The sequence below is a fragment of the Colias philodice genome, chromosome 9 (genome assembly GCF_061535455.1).
Source record: "Colias philodice isolate Cphi_HAF_F1 chromosome 9, ilColPhil1 Martin Lab GWU primary, whole genome shotgun sequence".
NCBI classification, from domain to species: Eukaryota; Metazoa; Arthropoda; class Insecta; order Lepidoptera; family Pieridae; genus Colias; species Colias philodice.
This window is the reverse complement of record NC_143094.1, coordinates 999,930-1,014,346: the sequence shown is the minus strand read 5'-3', so window position 1 is coordinate 1,014,346 and position 14,417 is coordinate 999,930. Positions and strand designations below refer to the sequence as shown.

General features: G+C 33.9%; 1 protein-coding gene across 1 annotated transcript in view; it reads right to left on the bottom strand.

The window, feature by feature from the left end:
• mmd (disintegrin and metalloproteinase domain-containing protein mind-meld) overlaps positions 1-13,057 on the bottom strand; it is a gene marked incomplete at its 5' end in the record, with an annotated part of 164,051 nt that extends 150,994 nt beyond the window's left edge. The window contains 2 exons of the mRNA XM_089698538.1: positions 12,424-12,471; positions 13,045-13,057. Coding sequence (XP_089554664.1) covers positions 12,424-12,471; positions 13,045-13,057 — 61 coding nt within the window. The remainder of the gene's footprint in view (positions 1-12,423; positions 12,472-13,044) is intronic.
• Between the last annotated feature and the right edge of the window lie 1,360 nt (positions 13,058-14,417).

The window sequence follows — 14,417 nt, the reverse complement described above, 5'->3', positions numbered from 1 at the left end:
TTTAATTATCATATTACAGCGCTGCAAGCGTCAAAAACACATCCATGTACTAACCAGTTTACATAGAGCCGTAGGAGACCGTACACGAACCCCGTTCTATTCAAAATTGTATGACAATGGAGGGGCAGGGGAGGTCAAGTGAAACTGGTCGTTTTACCTAAGGACGTCAAAATTACAATGAATATAGTCGCTGCAGCGTCAGCGCTTGATGGATCGTTTGATTAATTACACCGCGATTGTTTGGCGAATCGGTAGAAATATTAATTTATACAACTATTGTTTTTGTTTTTAGAAGCGACGGTTAATGAATGCGGTTTTTGTTATGCTGCAGACCTAATGTAGAGTCAGAGAATTGTGAATTGAATAGAGTTGAATTACTATAACAGTAAGTCTCATAAACAGGAAGGAATAAATGGATTTGAATCATGTTACTAAATAACTTTTCAAATTTATTAGGTAGCTGTATATTTTTTTATTAACTGATACTTTTTTCATCAACTTTTATTGTGTTATAGAGATCCTTTCTTATTTTTATGTAAAAAAAGTTTGTAAACAACAGTAGTGACAGAATACCATATTTTTAGCTTTAAATTTTATGCCTTTTACTAGTACAGATAATGCAAAGATACTTTACGTCTACAACCCCCACCTTACAGTACCTTATATCTACAAAAGAATTGAATCAAAACAAATTCCTACCAACGTACAAAAACATTACAAATGGCACATCACAAACAACGCGGTAGCGGAAACGATGTATTTATTTTTATTATTAATCGTTGGGTTTTGTTTCATGCACAGGTGGATGGTATCCACCCTTGTCCATTAGGCGGGTTCACACAGAGCGAGCAGCCTCGCGAAGCATTTACCGCGCGGGGTGCTTAGCCTATGTGAACGTGGCTCGTTCGGTAAAGCGCGTGTGCCGTTGCTTAAAGTACCTACGTCCACAATGACCAAGCTGCTTCACTCAGCAATTGCTTCGCGAGGCTTTTAGCTCTCTGTGGTCGTGACTCGGCCGAGGAAAGCGGTGGCTCAAGCGCTTCAAGCCAAGCCACGTCTACACTGACCGGCCTGCATGGTTAGCGAGGTTGCTCGCTCTGTGTGGACCCGCCTTTTCACATTGTTGATTGGCTGATTGTTCGCGTGACAATACCACGTTACCGCACATGAAAGCGCAGGATAGCAATATGATATGAACAATTGTTTCCATAAAGATGGTGTTTTGATAAAGTTTAAAATGAAACAGAATTATATTTTGGTAATTTATTTTGATTCACATACAAATATTTTTTATCTACACAATATTTTAGGGAGTGCACTCCGACACATTTTAAAATTAGCTAAAGATAAAATAATTAAAATTTTTAATTATTTTTCCAATAAACAATTAAGTCTCAACTAAAAACTTGCATACAGGATCGCAGCTTGCCTTACCGTAAATCAACACAGTAATATGCAAATATTATTGACTATGTAAACTACTGTGCATGTCTAATTGATTGTCATTAAATTATCATTAATTAGCAGTAATGGGGTAATGATTAGGTGATAAAAGGTCACGTACAATGATTTCAATCAAGGATTTAATAGTTGTGAGAAAATTATTCACTCTCATAAACGTATTTCCAAAATTATTTCAATTAGTTTGGAAATTCATTTCTAAAATCGTGAATTTATAAAATTTTAGCTTGAATTTATGTTTGGTAATCGATAACTTAACTAATTAACAGTTAGACAGCTATTAACATTCATAACATTTATGTAGAAAAGCACCTGAAATACAAAGATACCAATTACCGTATATAGTGTTTTGTAATCAACTCCGCAGTTCAGACAGCATATTTGTCACGTGTGACATAAAAAAATTGCATAATAAAACCACGTCGCTCGCTTGCTTCAGAAAATTCTAACCCCAGAGACTAATATCATAACAGATGATAACAAACAGAGCAAAAAGCAAAAAGTGTTGCAACATCTTCCAGCTCGGAATAAAAATTCAAACAACATTCATTTCAGTGTTTTATTTCAGGAAATGTACAATGATATAAAATATCTTGATTCATAAAACATATGGAGTGGCGCTTTCTAGACTGAGGCCAGAACTAACGTGGGACTAAAAGCTGTGAGACGTTGGTGTCGGTTGCGATTGACAGCGATTAGAAAACGAATAATCGCCGTACAAGTTTTACTTTAAAGAGACAGAAAATAAGCGTTGAAACCTAGCCATAATTATACTTTAAGCCTTCAAATTACGATCTACTGGAAGAGAAACTATGAATAACATTTAAAATATTTTAGCAAATTTTCCATATCGCTTTCTGTCGAAAACTAAACGACACTGGTAAATAAAGGTAGGTACTTAAGTAAATTTTTTGCTTTTTCATGAAAATGAAAACAATAGGAAATCACAATGCTCAAAGCTGCATTCATTATAATTCCCTTGAACGACCGAGTGTCCAACCAAAGCACTAACCAAGAGACATAAATTATTATTATTAGAAATTCTTCCACCGAACTACCTCTTAATTTAAGCAGAACGAAACCTCAAAATTGTAATTATCGTCGCCGATTACTAAGTAGCATCGTGTTTTAGTTAGATGTAGAGTTCAAAGTCCATTAATTTGTCATATTATAAGCATAAAAATTGAAGGTCTAGTTAAATCTATGCACTTGCTTTTCGAGGTCATATGCAACGTACGCGAACTGTGAAGAGAGAAAGTAAATGCACCTTGACATTTCTTTTAGACATAACGAAGAAAGAATACTATATTCAGGTTAACAAGGCACACTGTGCAAAAAAGATGAATAAAAAATTTAGCTTATGGATTGCTGCAAAAAAAAAATCAGTGTTAACATCGTCGCTTTCTAAGTAAGAGTGCAAATATTAAGATTTTTAAAAATGTATATGTATGTGCGTTTTATGATGAAATAAACTTTACTTAACTTCAAATATGGATATCTATACTAATATTATAAAGAGGAAAGGTTTTTAATTATGTATGTATGGTTTTCACGCATAAACTACTGGACCGATTTTGAAGAAATTTGGCACAGATAATCTTTAGACTCTGAGAAAGAAAATAGGCTACCTTTTATTGCGAAATATGTACCACGGGCGAAACCGGGGCGGACCGCTAGTAATTTATAAAAATAAATAAGTAGACCGATAATCATTGTCAAGCATTAGATTTAAAAACAAAAGTTCCAAAACAAAAACGCATTTAACTACAATAATTTCACAAAACTCCCAATCTCTTTTACAAATTTATAGTTCCTCTTCCGTAAACAAACCCATAAAGTAGGCAAGCAGCCCGTACAAGCTAGCCCACACTATCAACTCCAGTCCGCTGCCGCTTACCCGCTCTCACTGCCACTAAACTTCAATCCGCTACCGCTTATCGTACCCGCTAGTACTACCACCACACATTGCCCGAGGCATATCGCAGATGACGTGTGCATTATGCATGCACCGCGTTTAGCGATATGGGCCACGAGAGACGGGCATATTTATAAATTTCCATGCTACATGCCGTATTGTTGCGAAAATTGGGTTGGCAGTTAGGGCGGTTTTATTTTATGATACTTTAGCGGCGTTTTATGGCCGTGCGCTATTATGCTCGCTTTGGAATGTAAGGATATCCGAAGCGATGGCTTTATGTTTGTTCCTTAATATTTTGCTGGAATTTGTTTAAAGTAAAGTGTTTGTTGTTGAATTTATGATAAAACGTATGATATAGGAGACGTACGTGTGAATTTATAAATGTGTTTGCGTGATAAATATCAGAAATACATGGAAACAGTTGAATTCAATTTTATTTTTACAAGATAATAGAGCTGTATTTATTTTTATTCCATTTCTAGTATTTGTCTTGAAATGTAGATATATTTAAGTTCTTATTAAATTAAATTACGTCGACGACCATACATAATTGATACTAAATTTAAACTCCGAAAACATAAATTTTTGCATTCGCTTAACCCATTACAATATATTAACTTTTGCAACGCGTATTAATTTCAAAGTACCCGCAATCTCTCAATTAACTCATAAAAACGTCAAATCGCTGAGACCACAATTTACAAAACTTTTACTGCGGTAATCTCGGAGTTGCGACTGAGGTCACATAAAAAAGGTTTAATCCGTAAAGTCAAAAGTAAACACTTTGTTGGTCGAACGCACTGTGCGATGTGATATCGACGCGATATCGCCGTAAAACACAGTGCCAGAAAAGAATAAGCCCGTTTCCCTTAGTGGGGTACGTGGCATGCATTTGAATTGTTTCAATAATCATTTATCCATAGGTATAACAAGGTAGATAACTTTCACTGATAATTTATCTTTACGGAAGAGTCGGTAGAGGTATCCAGTTATTTTTTTAAAGTTCCTACTGGGAATCGAACCCGGGACCAGTCAGCTCTACTAACTACGCCAATGTACCAAGGAAGCGTAGCAATGTTATCTTCTGTCACCTTATGGTTTAGCCCCGTAAAGGTCGATACTCTACCTCGATATCTCGATACTCGATATAAAACCAGATGATACGCTTGAAATAATACTCGTACTGTATTTTGTCCTTCACAAAATAATATATTATACATGCTGAATATTATGATATTATAGATCCGATACTACAACTTGAAACAGACTGCGGTTATTATTTCGACCTTGTAAATGCGAATATGTATGCTGAGTATTCATATTATATTATAGTAGTACAAGACAATATTGAAGCTATTGCCTTATTCAATTTGTATAACAGAACCTTTACAATTGAAATGAAGACAGTGAATAAATTCCTTATGAAATTTTCTGCTATATTGACGTTATGTGGGAATCAAATTTCACTAAAAAGAGAAATAACAACTACTCGCCATATTTTCTGAAAAAATTGGTTCAAAAAATTCAGTTTTCGATGGAATATCAACATGACTGACTTCGATATTGTTGAATTTACCTAAACATTATCAATGTTCTTTTCAACCAATAAATTTTTTACTCGCATATAAATTGATAATAATAATTAATCTTTCCTTAGCACAATCTTTCTAATAACAAAATTAATAATGGCTACCCACACTTTACACAACAACTATTTACCCTATTTATCTCAACATCTTTATCACCACTAAAACACCAATTATTATTAATCTAATCTATACATCTTTACATCAATACATCTATACAAATATTATAAAGAGGAAAGGTTTGATTTTTTGTTTGTTTGTTTGTTTGTATGAATTGAATAGGCTCCGAAACTACTTGGCAGATTTGAAAAATTCTTTCACTGTTGGAAAGCTACATCATTTCTGAGTGACATAGGCTAGGTTTTATCCCGGAAATCCCACGGGAACGGGAACTATGCGGGTTTTTTTTGAAAACGCGGGCGAAGCCGCAGGCGGAAAGCTAGTCATTTATATAACTAATGATTAATTTTTTGCTTCACCAGCATATATCAAACTTGCAACGCTCACCGCACAGTGGGTAAAGCAACTGCAATAAAGCCGCGTTGAGAGCGAACCGTAAAGCATCTCAAACGGTTATGAGTTCAATTCCCGGGGTGAGCCCAGCATAAGATACTGGATATTGCGTCTTAACGGTTTTTTACTTTAATGGACGGCAAGCATCAGAGAGTGTTAGTGTGTCAACAAAATTGTGATATAGCTTCTGTGTGCGATTTATCATTTGTATTACGTTGTAGGGTGTGGGTTTGTTCTTAGTACTGAATGCTTACACTATTTTTATTTACTGTGTTACGTTGTTATTACAATATGTTTGTATTGTACTTTTGATGTAAATTATTGTTTCTTTCTCTACTGCAACGATTATAAGCACCAAAAATGTAATAATTATACCTGAAAACTCTCTTTTTCATGCTACCTTGTAAATTGTGTAAAATAGAGAAAAATTATGTAAAAAAGAACTAATAATAATTGAGAGAGTCATGAAAAATAAAACACTTTGTCTAATCTTCTACATTTATTGAATTCCAAAAACATCGCATCAATTACTAAATAAATAAAATATAATACAGCCTTCACTCAATTAATAAATCACCACATCACACTACGCCACGAGCACTAACATTTTCATCAACTTCGCTAACAAAATAATAATTAATCATTTAACTCTAAAGTACAGTCGCGAACACAACTTGTAGTACATTTTAATTCCCCAATAGCCACGTTCGTTAGGCACGGCAGCTGATTTTCAATCGCGCCCTGTAATACGAGGCTTGTTTAGTGAATATAAATCGACTTGTGAGCTCTACGCGCACTGTGGGGCGCTTTTTACCGTGGGGTTATTCTGCGGCATATAAAAATTGTGTTTGTGAAAAAAAATACACGTTTCAGATAATAATACGAATAAATATTAAACGTTCATCGAGTATTACATGATAAAATACAATAAAGATATGAATAATCTTTGAAATTGTTAATAATACTTTGTATTTAAATATTGTAGATTCCCAATAACTTAAAGGACGCTTCGTTTGGCAACGATACTTCTTATCATTAAGTCAAGTAATCTTCCTAGTGTTACCTTCGTATAATCTGATTACCTAACCAAATTTACACCATAAAATTAGGCACATAATTCCAAATTAAATCAGTAATAACCAGCTATAAATCTGAGCTGTCCATCCCTGCTAACACTGTCGCGTCACTCTCCAAACGAAGCAACAGTGCAATTACGCTGGAGCCAGGGACCCACACCGCATTGCGCATACACCCCACACTAAATGTGGACGTCGTTTGCATGCTCGGCGCGCCGTCAACTATGTTATTTTAAATTAAACTTTGTCAAGAAATACGCTGTCAACTACAGCTACGAAATTCGGATGACAATTTTCGTTTTTAAATTTCAGCTTTGTTTCATCGTTATATGTGTATATAATGTATCGCGTAGGTATTTATTTTAACAGCAACTGTGATTGATTTAAAATTTGACTGCCAGTTTTTGAAGGTTTCAGTGTCAGAATAACATGCTAAAAAGCAACTGTTTTATTTAAATTCCATTTACGTTGTCTACTCCTATTATCCAGACCAAGCCCAGACATAAAATGATGATGTACTAAAGTCTGTTTTCAATATAATAATTTCTAAAAAACATAACTGATATTTCTCTCTAACTGATAACCCATTCATTTACATTAGAAGCTCAAAATCATGGTACATGCACATAAAATGAATCGCACGCAAAACCCAGCACGCTTGCATCCACCGCGCTCACGCCCCTCAATGAAATAAAAAAATGAAATCAGGGCTTCTCCGCGCGAGCGTACACACACACAAGTGCCGTACATTCGCGCTCGTAATGTCACGCATGCCCGCGCTTCACGCTCCGCGGGCAGCACGCATCGCTGACTGTCAGCGACTGTACGTTACATACCTGTGACGTTTTATGAGACGCTCGACGCGACTGTACCTTTTCGCTCCTTTGTGCATCGATTGAATGGAGTGGGTCTTGGTTTATTTTATTTTAACGATTTCGAAGCGGAGTATTTATTTTGTAATTACGTTTTGCTACGTTGGACTTTTATGAAACAGTTATTTTACTTTGCTTTTGCTGTACATTAAATTTAATATACTATTAACGAAATCTTGTATTACCTATAAATGTGATGAGGTATAAAAAACAGACATCATGTTGTGCAATTTGCAGTTTATATATTATATTATATTATTATATATATATTATTTTATTATATATATTATTTATATATTATTTATATATTATATAGTTTATATATTTTTGCATCACTTACGGTCGCTCTAAATTCTCGTAACTATAATTTTTTTATAAACTAAATAGAAAAATAAATTCCCACAGGCTCCAAAAACGTAATAAAAGTAAAAACATACGTTTGTTTTGCATTAAAACATTAACTCAAGATTCAAAATGGCTCTATCCCGCCATTGCAGTCCGAAAAAGTACTTCCACATTACGTATCAATTATATTCGTATCACACATAAATATTGTTCAAAGAATCGTTTGCAAACTTATTCCGTAAGCTCGATCGTTTTGAAATCGATTAGGCACCGAGGCACGTCCCGAACCTCGTGCGGAATTTACATCGCCAATGCGTTTACATGCAAATACAGTAACAAGATGTTATGCACGGGACAAATGTCTGATTATAGAATAGGGATGCTGATTTTCTATGTCGCAGAGCTTATGGATATGTGCATCGCATTGGAGCGCTGTATCAGCTCATGTTTGTTGAAACAATCTATATTATATAGAAGATATAATATGTGAAAGTTTTATTTTATTATAGTGAATTGTTCATCTATATATATACGGAAAACAGCCACTCCACATAACAAATGGCACAAATAAAGTTACGTAGAGCACGTAGTATATTATTATTAGTCTGTGGTAGAGCTATTAAATCAAAAAAGGAAAGCAAAAAGAGAGTTAACAATGTCAGTACAAAATAAGTGTAAATTTTGTTCCAAAAAGATATTCTTTTTAACCATTAGCCGCGGATAGACTGTCCGCTAAAAGAGGCGTAAAAATACCGTCAAATTTTTTAAATACATCTCCGGTACAGCGTTTTATTACTTCCTATGATGTACGGGACTCGGGATTTCTCGAGTCCGCTTTTGTAGCTTTTTCAGAACCTTATTTAAGTCTGTCAACTCAATTTGTGTGAGCTCATACTAAATTGTAGTAATGGAGGGTTGTTGCAATGAAATTACGGTATAAAAATAGACCTTTGGAGTTAGAAAATGTTGTAGTGTGTTGTGCAAATGTGTAGCGATTTTTTGTGGTGTTACAGTTGAAAACTGATTGAAATAAAGCAATTCAATACCAAAACTACCTTCCGGAAAGTTTTCTGCAAATCTCTAGGTCTACTTTCAACTTTAGGCTACTCGTAATATTCATATTATGGAAAGATCTCGTAAAAATCTTGTATTTATTGTACCTACAACATTGACATAGTACATTTAAAGACACATTAATTCACGTACGACGTACCGTGTACATGTTTTTATTTATTTATTTTTGTAAGTTTTTTATGTACATAATATGTTATTGCAAACGGAGATAAACCCAAAATCATTACTTTCAGCCTTTCTCGAGTTATATGTGGTGTCACCTTATTTGATATTTTACAGACATAGACGAAAATATGCATATTAACGTTTTGTCCACATGATTCTATAATTGAGAGTTTTAATTAATCCATTTCGCTGTTGCTAAGCAGCGGTTAACCTGTGTGCGGTTTTAGAAATTTGTATTTGCAATAACCTCCGGTTCCAACGAGGAATTAAATGTGTTAGAAAATTATTCGCTATTGCGTTTTATTATGTGCTTGTAACTGGTAGAGCAACATGCTGTTCGTATATTTACCGGCTCGAAAAGTACTGTTGTGTTTTCAGGTTCTCATTTATGTGTATTTTATTATATGTATGCTACATGCTACAATAGTTAATGTGTGTGGATTTTCTTAATTCGACTATTAATAACTATTTAATTCAATTTATATGACACATTCTTTTTATTTTCGTGCCTACAACTAGCAATCCGTTCTCAACATAATATTGAGGAATGTGCTGATGTAAATAAATAGTTTATATTACATAAGAAATAAACAAATAGTATTTATTACAGCAGAAAATTTTCAAAACGAATTTTCAAACCGCCCATGATTGTCACACGGCGCTCTCGTGTGACGCGTACTGGATCAGGCTGGTTACGGGCAGTTCAAACCGGTTCAGACCGGTTCAAACCGCCGCGAACCGGCTAGACAGGGCGGCCACGGCGTTCGCTTTGATGTGGCGACGTGATTTTAGTACGGGCGGATTAATCAGAAACATTATTATGGTTTTGCGTGCGTATGTCAGGAGGCCTGGTTACTCTGTAATGCGGCATAATTGGGTGTATTATTAGCTCTTGTAAATTAATAGTAATCATTGATATACCTCAAGTACTATCTTTGGCATAATTATTTTGTTTTCGTCATCAGTAAACCTTCGTTTATTTTAGCCCGAGATGTTGTGCGATGTGATTTTGATACTTTAACAATTTATGACTTGAAACAGTTATTTACCGACATGAAATTATTTTAAAAAATATAAGTACGTTACCAAAATAAAGTACTTCACACAAACACAGTTCGTGTATATTTTATCGTTCTCTAGTCCTCGAAAACAAAATACATATATCGAACGATAAATCCTCAAAACTGTAAGATCATTATTCGCAACTTTTACGAACAACAAACATAGCAAACAATAAAACGTGTCAATCGTACGTGTGTCCCGCAATTTATGTCACAAGTGTAGCGAAAATAAAACTGCACTTGAGGCCAACTTAGTTGCCACATCGGAAATAAAATAAGCCAAATTGCCTTGACTTCGCACTGCGCTACTGTTTACCAATTTGTTGTTACTATGTTTTAAATTGTGAAGGATTTATTTTTACATAAAACTCTTTGTAGCGAACTCTTGAATTGACAAAACGATGTGTGCATTTAGATTTTGTGATAATAAAATGAATAAAGTTATTATTGAAAATGAAATTATTATAGACGATAGCTATGCAAAGTTACAGACAAAATTTTTTAAACTGTTAATGAAAAACAGAGCATTGAAAAATATTATTAAAGTTTGATAAAAACAACAAGAAGGACAATTAGTAGACTAGACAACTGCGTTTTATAATAAGTTTATTTTCAATTATATTTAAAGTTGAGTTACAGATTCTGAAAAATAAAAACATGAATTGACTGTTCTCATTAATTTCTTACTATAAAAAAGTTACGTATCACATAACGTAACTTTTTTATAGTAAGAAATTAATGAGAACTTATTCAGGTCACTTGACTTGGCACAGTATCGTCAATATCGTACAATTTTTTTGCGAAATTCTCATGAAATACATCAATAAGTTTTCCCAAAACCATGAAGCCATAGAAATTCGCTCTAATTTCTCAATACAAGTACATCTACAAAGGCCTAGTAAACTCTCAATCCCAGAATTCAAGCTTTGGCCACTCACTGAAATCCAGGTCTGGAAAATCAATGGAAAACCTTACGGTATATTTTCGGAACGTACCTACAGTAGGAACACTGCACACAAGTCTTTGACTAGGATGCAATCATGTGTACATGCAACGGTACAGTGCATTGGAATACTGACGATATTAGGCTAATTCGGAAATGTTGGTTTCTGTACCTTGATTTATTAGTATGTAGTATATTTTATCTGTGATAGTACCTATGGTGTAAGTATTATAAGGTAATAAAGACCACGTAGAATAAGCGCTTAACGACGAGTTTCAAAAACATGACTGTTACTTTTATCAATTAACATTACCTATTGAAAATTTAGGACTGTTAGTAGGTATAATTATTTCGTCAATAAATAATAATATTTCGTATTAATATAGTATTAATATTTCGTTTATTTTTCTACACGATTGTTCTATAATTATGTCTTGAAGTGTAATCTGTTACTGAAGAGCGACGTCAACAATTTTAACTACAGACTGCACTAAGTAAAGCAAGTTAGCATGACAAGGGTCGCTTCACTCTAGAAACTTCCAACTTCTACTACCTAGATCTATCCATATTCCATACTAATAGTATAAATGAAAATGAACTTCTTACTATCTGTTTGCAATGTTTTAACACCTGAGTTGATAAACAGGTTAAGTTAAATTGGGTATTTAGATTAGTATCTTGTCAATAACCGGGTCCCCACAACGCCAGCTGCTTCGCGCAACAATTGCTTCGCGACGCTGCTCTATGGACCCTCCTATTGTTGTGTCCAGAAAAGTATGAAATAAAAGATAAAGTAGTAGGAGTTTACTATCGAATTGTATGTGAAATAAACCGTGATGAAAGCATATTAAAATATGAATCGTAATTGATTATGTCTCTCAGTAAGATTAATATAAAAAATACGTGTGGCACTCGAGGACTGCCGCGGTAAAGCTATTGCATAGCATCGCATCGCTGTGCCGGCTGGAGTGGGGGGTGTTAGGTTTTTTCGTTACGGAATTTTTACATTCGGTCGCCGCGCTCAAAGTCTGAGATAAAAGCTATGCAATAGCTTAAAAATAGATACGTCATGATCTATTGTCTGATAACTACAAACGACTACGAAGCAATTGTCAAAGTATGTTATGTAACTCTACCTTTTATGTAAAATATAATGTCGGTACGAGTATCTGTTTAAAAAAGGTCTATCGGTTTCCTTACGGACAATTGTATTCTTAACATTATCTAAATCCAATCATCCGTAAGCAAAGGTGAAAAAAATCTCTTCTCGTATTGATCTATTTTAGCTTAAATAGAAAATAATAAATAAAACCCAGTAGTTCATAAATGCTACTTAATCTATATATTTATATTCGAAAACTATCTACAATAATGGTTTTTATATTGGCTACGAACGGCTAAGCACGTACCAATTGGGTTTTCTTCATTCCAGAACGAATCGTCCACTGTGTAATCTTCTGAAACAAGGAAAAAACAATTGATCACATGATCAGTAATCATGAGTGTTGGGGGTACTGAGGAGAATTGGACTCATAAATCGATATGGGAAACTTGCTCATTTTTTCCGTATTTATAGCGTATAAGATAGAGACAACAAGACTAGCATCTATGTATTTTGAAAACATATGTTCACGATTTCACAATAATTTATCCTAAACCTTTAATAAAATTAGGCATTACTGGGGAATTGTCAATTGACAACAAGTTAGAAATCTGTTATATCTGGCACAAAGGAAAAAATAACGTAGAATTTCCCCAATTAATATTAAAATCTTAATTATCCACAAGGCTAACGTTATTATTGAGGATATCAATATCGGAGTAGACTGTTATCATAATTATAATTTTTTTTTTAATAACTTGTATAAAATTCTGCGCATAATTTTATAGACATTTTTGTTTCGATTTGTTATAAGTCTTATCTAGAACAAAATTTTAGTTAATATAACTTCTCCAATCGCCCATAAATTTAAAACAAACACAAACGAACAACCTAAATTCGCATAATTTCATAACAAGTAGATAGGTACCTATCGTAAAATTTTATCTCCCTCCGAAATCGCAGCGCAAACACGTTCCCTCCAATAGCGCGGGTATCGCCGTGAAAATACAGGCTCAATTAACCAATATTTACTCACAATTTATCTTTTAAAAGCACCCGGCCATCTTGCCCCGGCCTCCCCGCTGTACAATGCAACTGTAACGAAAAAATAATTACCGGCCGTCCAAACAACGCTTTTCATGACTTCCGCGATGCATATTAATATTTATGAGAGTGTGAATTACTCGAACATGGCCCATATAAATTATTATAATTGAACCTCTGAGGCTGTGAACACGCGATGTTACAAGAAGATCACATTTTCATTATATCGTGTTTTTTTATGTGCATACTTTACGTTCTCATAAAATGTAATAAAAAATAAGTGCTTTTATATGTCAAAGTTTAGTTTTTTAAGAATTTAACAATTATGAAGGCAAATCATTTAATCAGACGACTTTTTAAAGAATAATAGTTAGGTACACATTTTGGTTACTATGAATTAGCAGTGGACATAAAGTCTCCCAACTTGAAGTAGTCCAGACCTTCACTTTCAATCACCTTGCAAGCAATCAAATATATCCCTAATTACCACACCATAACGTCCAAATTAATATAAAGTATAAAATAACATTAAACCAACGAAACATGATACTCGCGAAATAGCTATCTCATATTCCCATAAAAGCTAACGGCTGTGATTCCAGTATGTTTCAGTACATTGTTTTAACGCGCCTCCCCTTGATGTGGAAGAAAAAACGATCGTACAGTGGTGTCGTAAACATAGCCTTGTTTTTTGTTTATGTTGTATAATGCTCGAAGAAATGGAAGAGATTTGTATATAATACAGGGTTCAAATGGTTCGTGCAATTTGTTGTTGATAGATTTTCTAAAAGGTATTCTTTTTCCTTAAATACGCTGTCAAAGTACGCTGAAATTTACACACAAAATTTCAACCAAATTAGTCTAGCCCTTTTACAAAAGTTATTCGCTATTATGCTAGAGCCATACTTTGTTTGTTACTTTAAAAATTTATTTCGTTGATATAATAATGCATCTGCCCTGACTTTAATGGTGTATTAATTTCTTATTAATACTAAAATCAATAAAATAAAATGCAATCTGCATACAGTATTTTATGTGTTAAAATATATTTCCTTATTGTTATAATTAATTAATGCATTATTAGTGAAATAACGATTTAAAATTATAACAATATGAATTTCATCACACCACAATCCGAAAATCATTCTTCAAAATATAAAAAATTACATTCCAACAAGAAAATTAGTCCAAACATAATAGCCGAACATTACTGCCACTCTCCAAACGCAATAGGTAAACCGTTAATATTATATAATT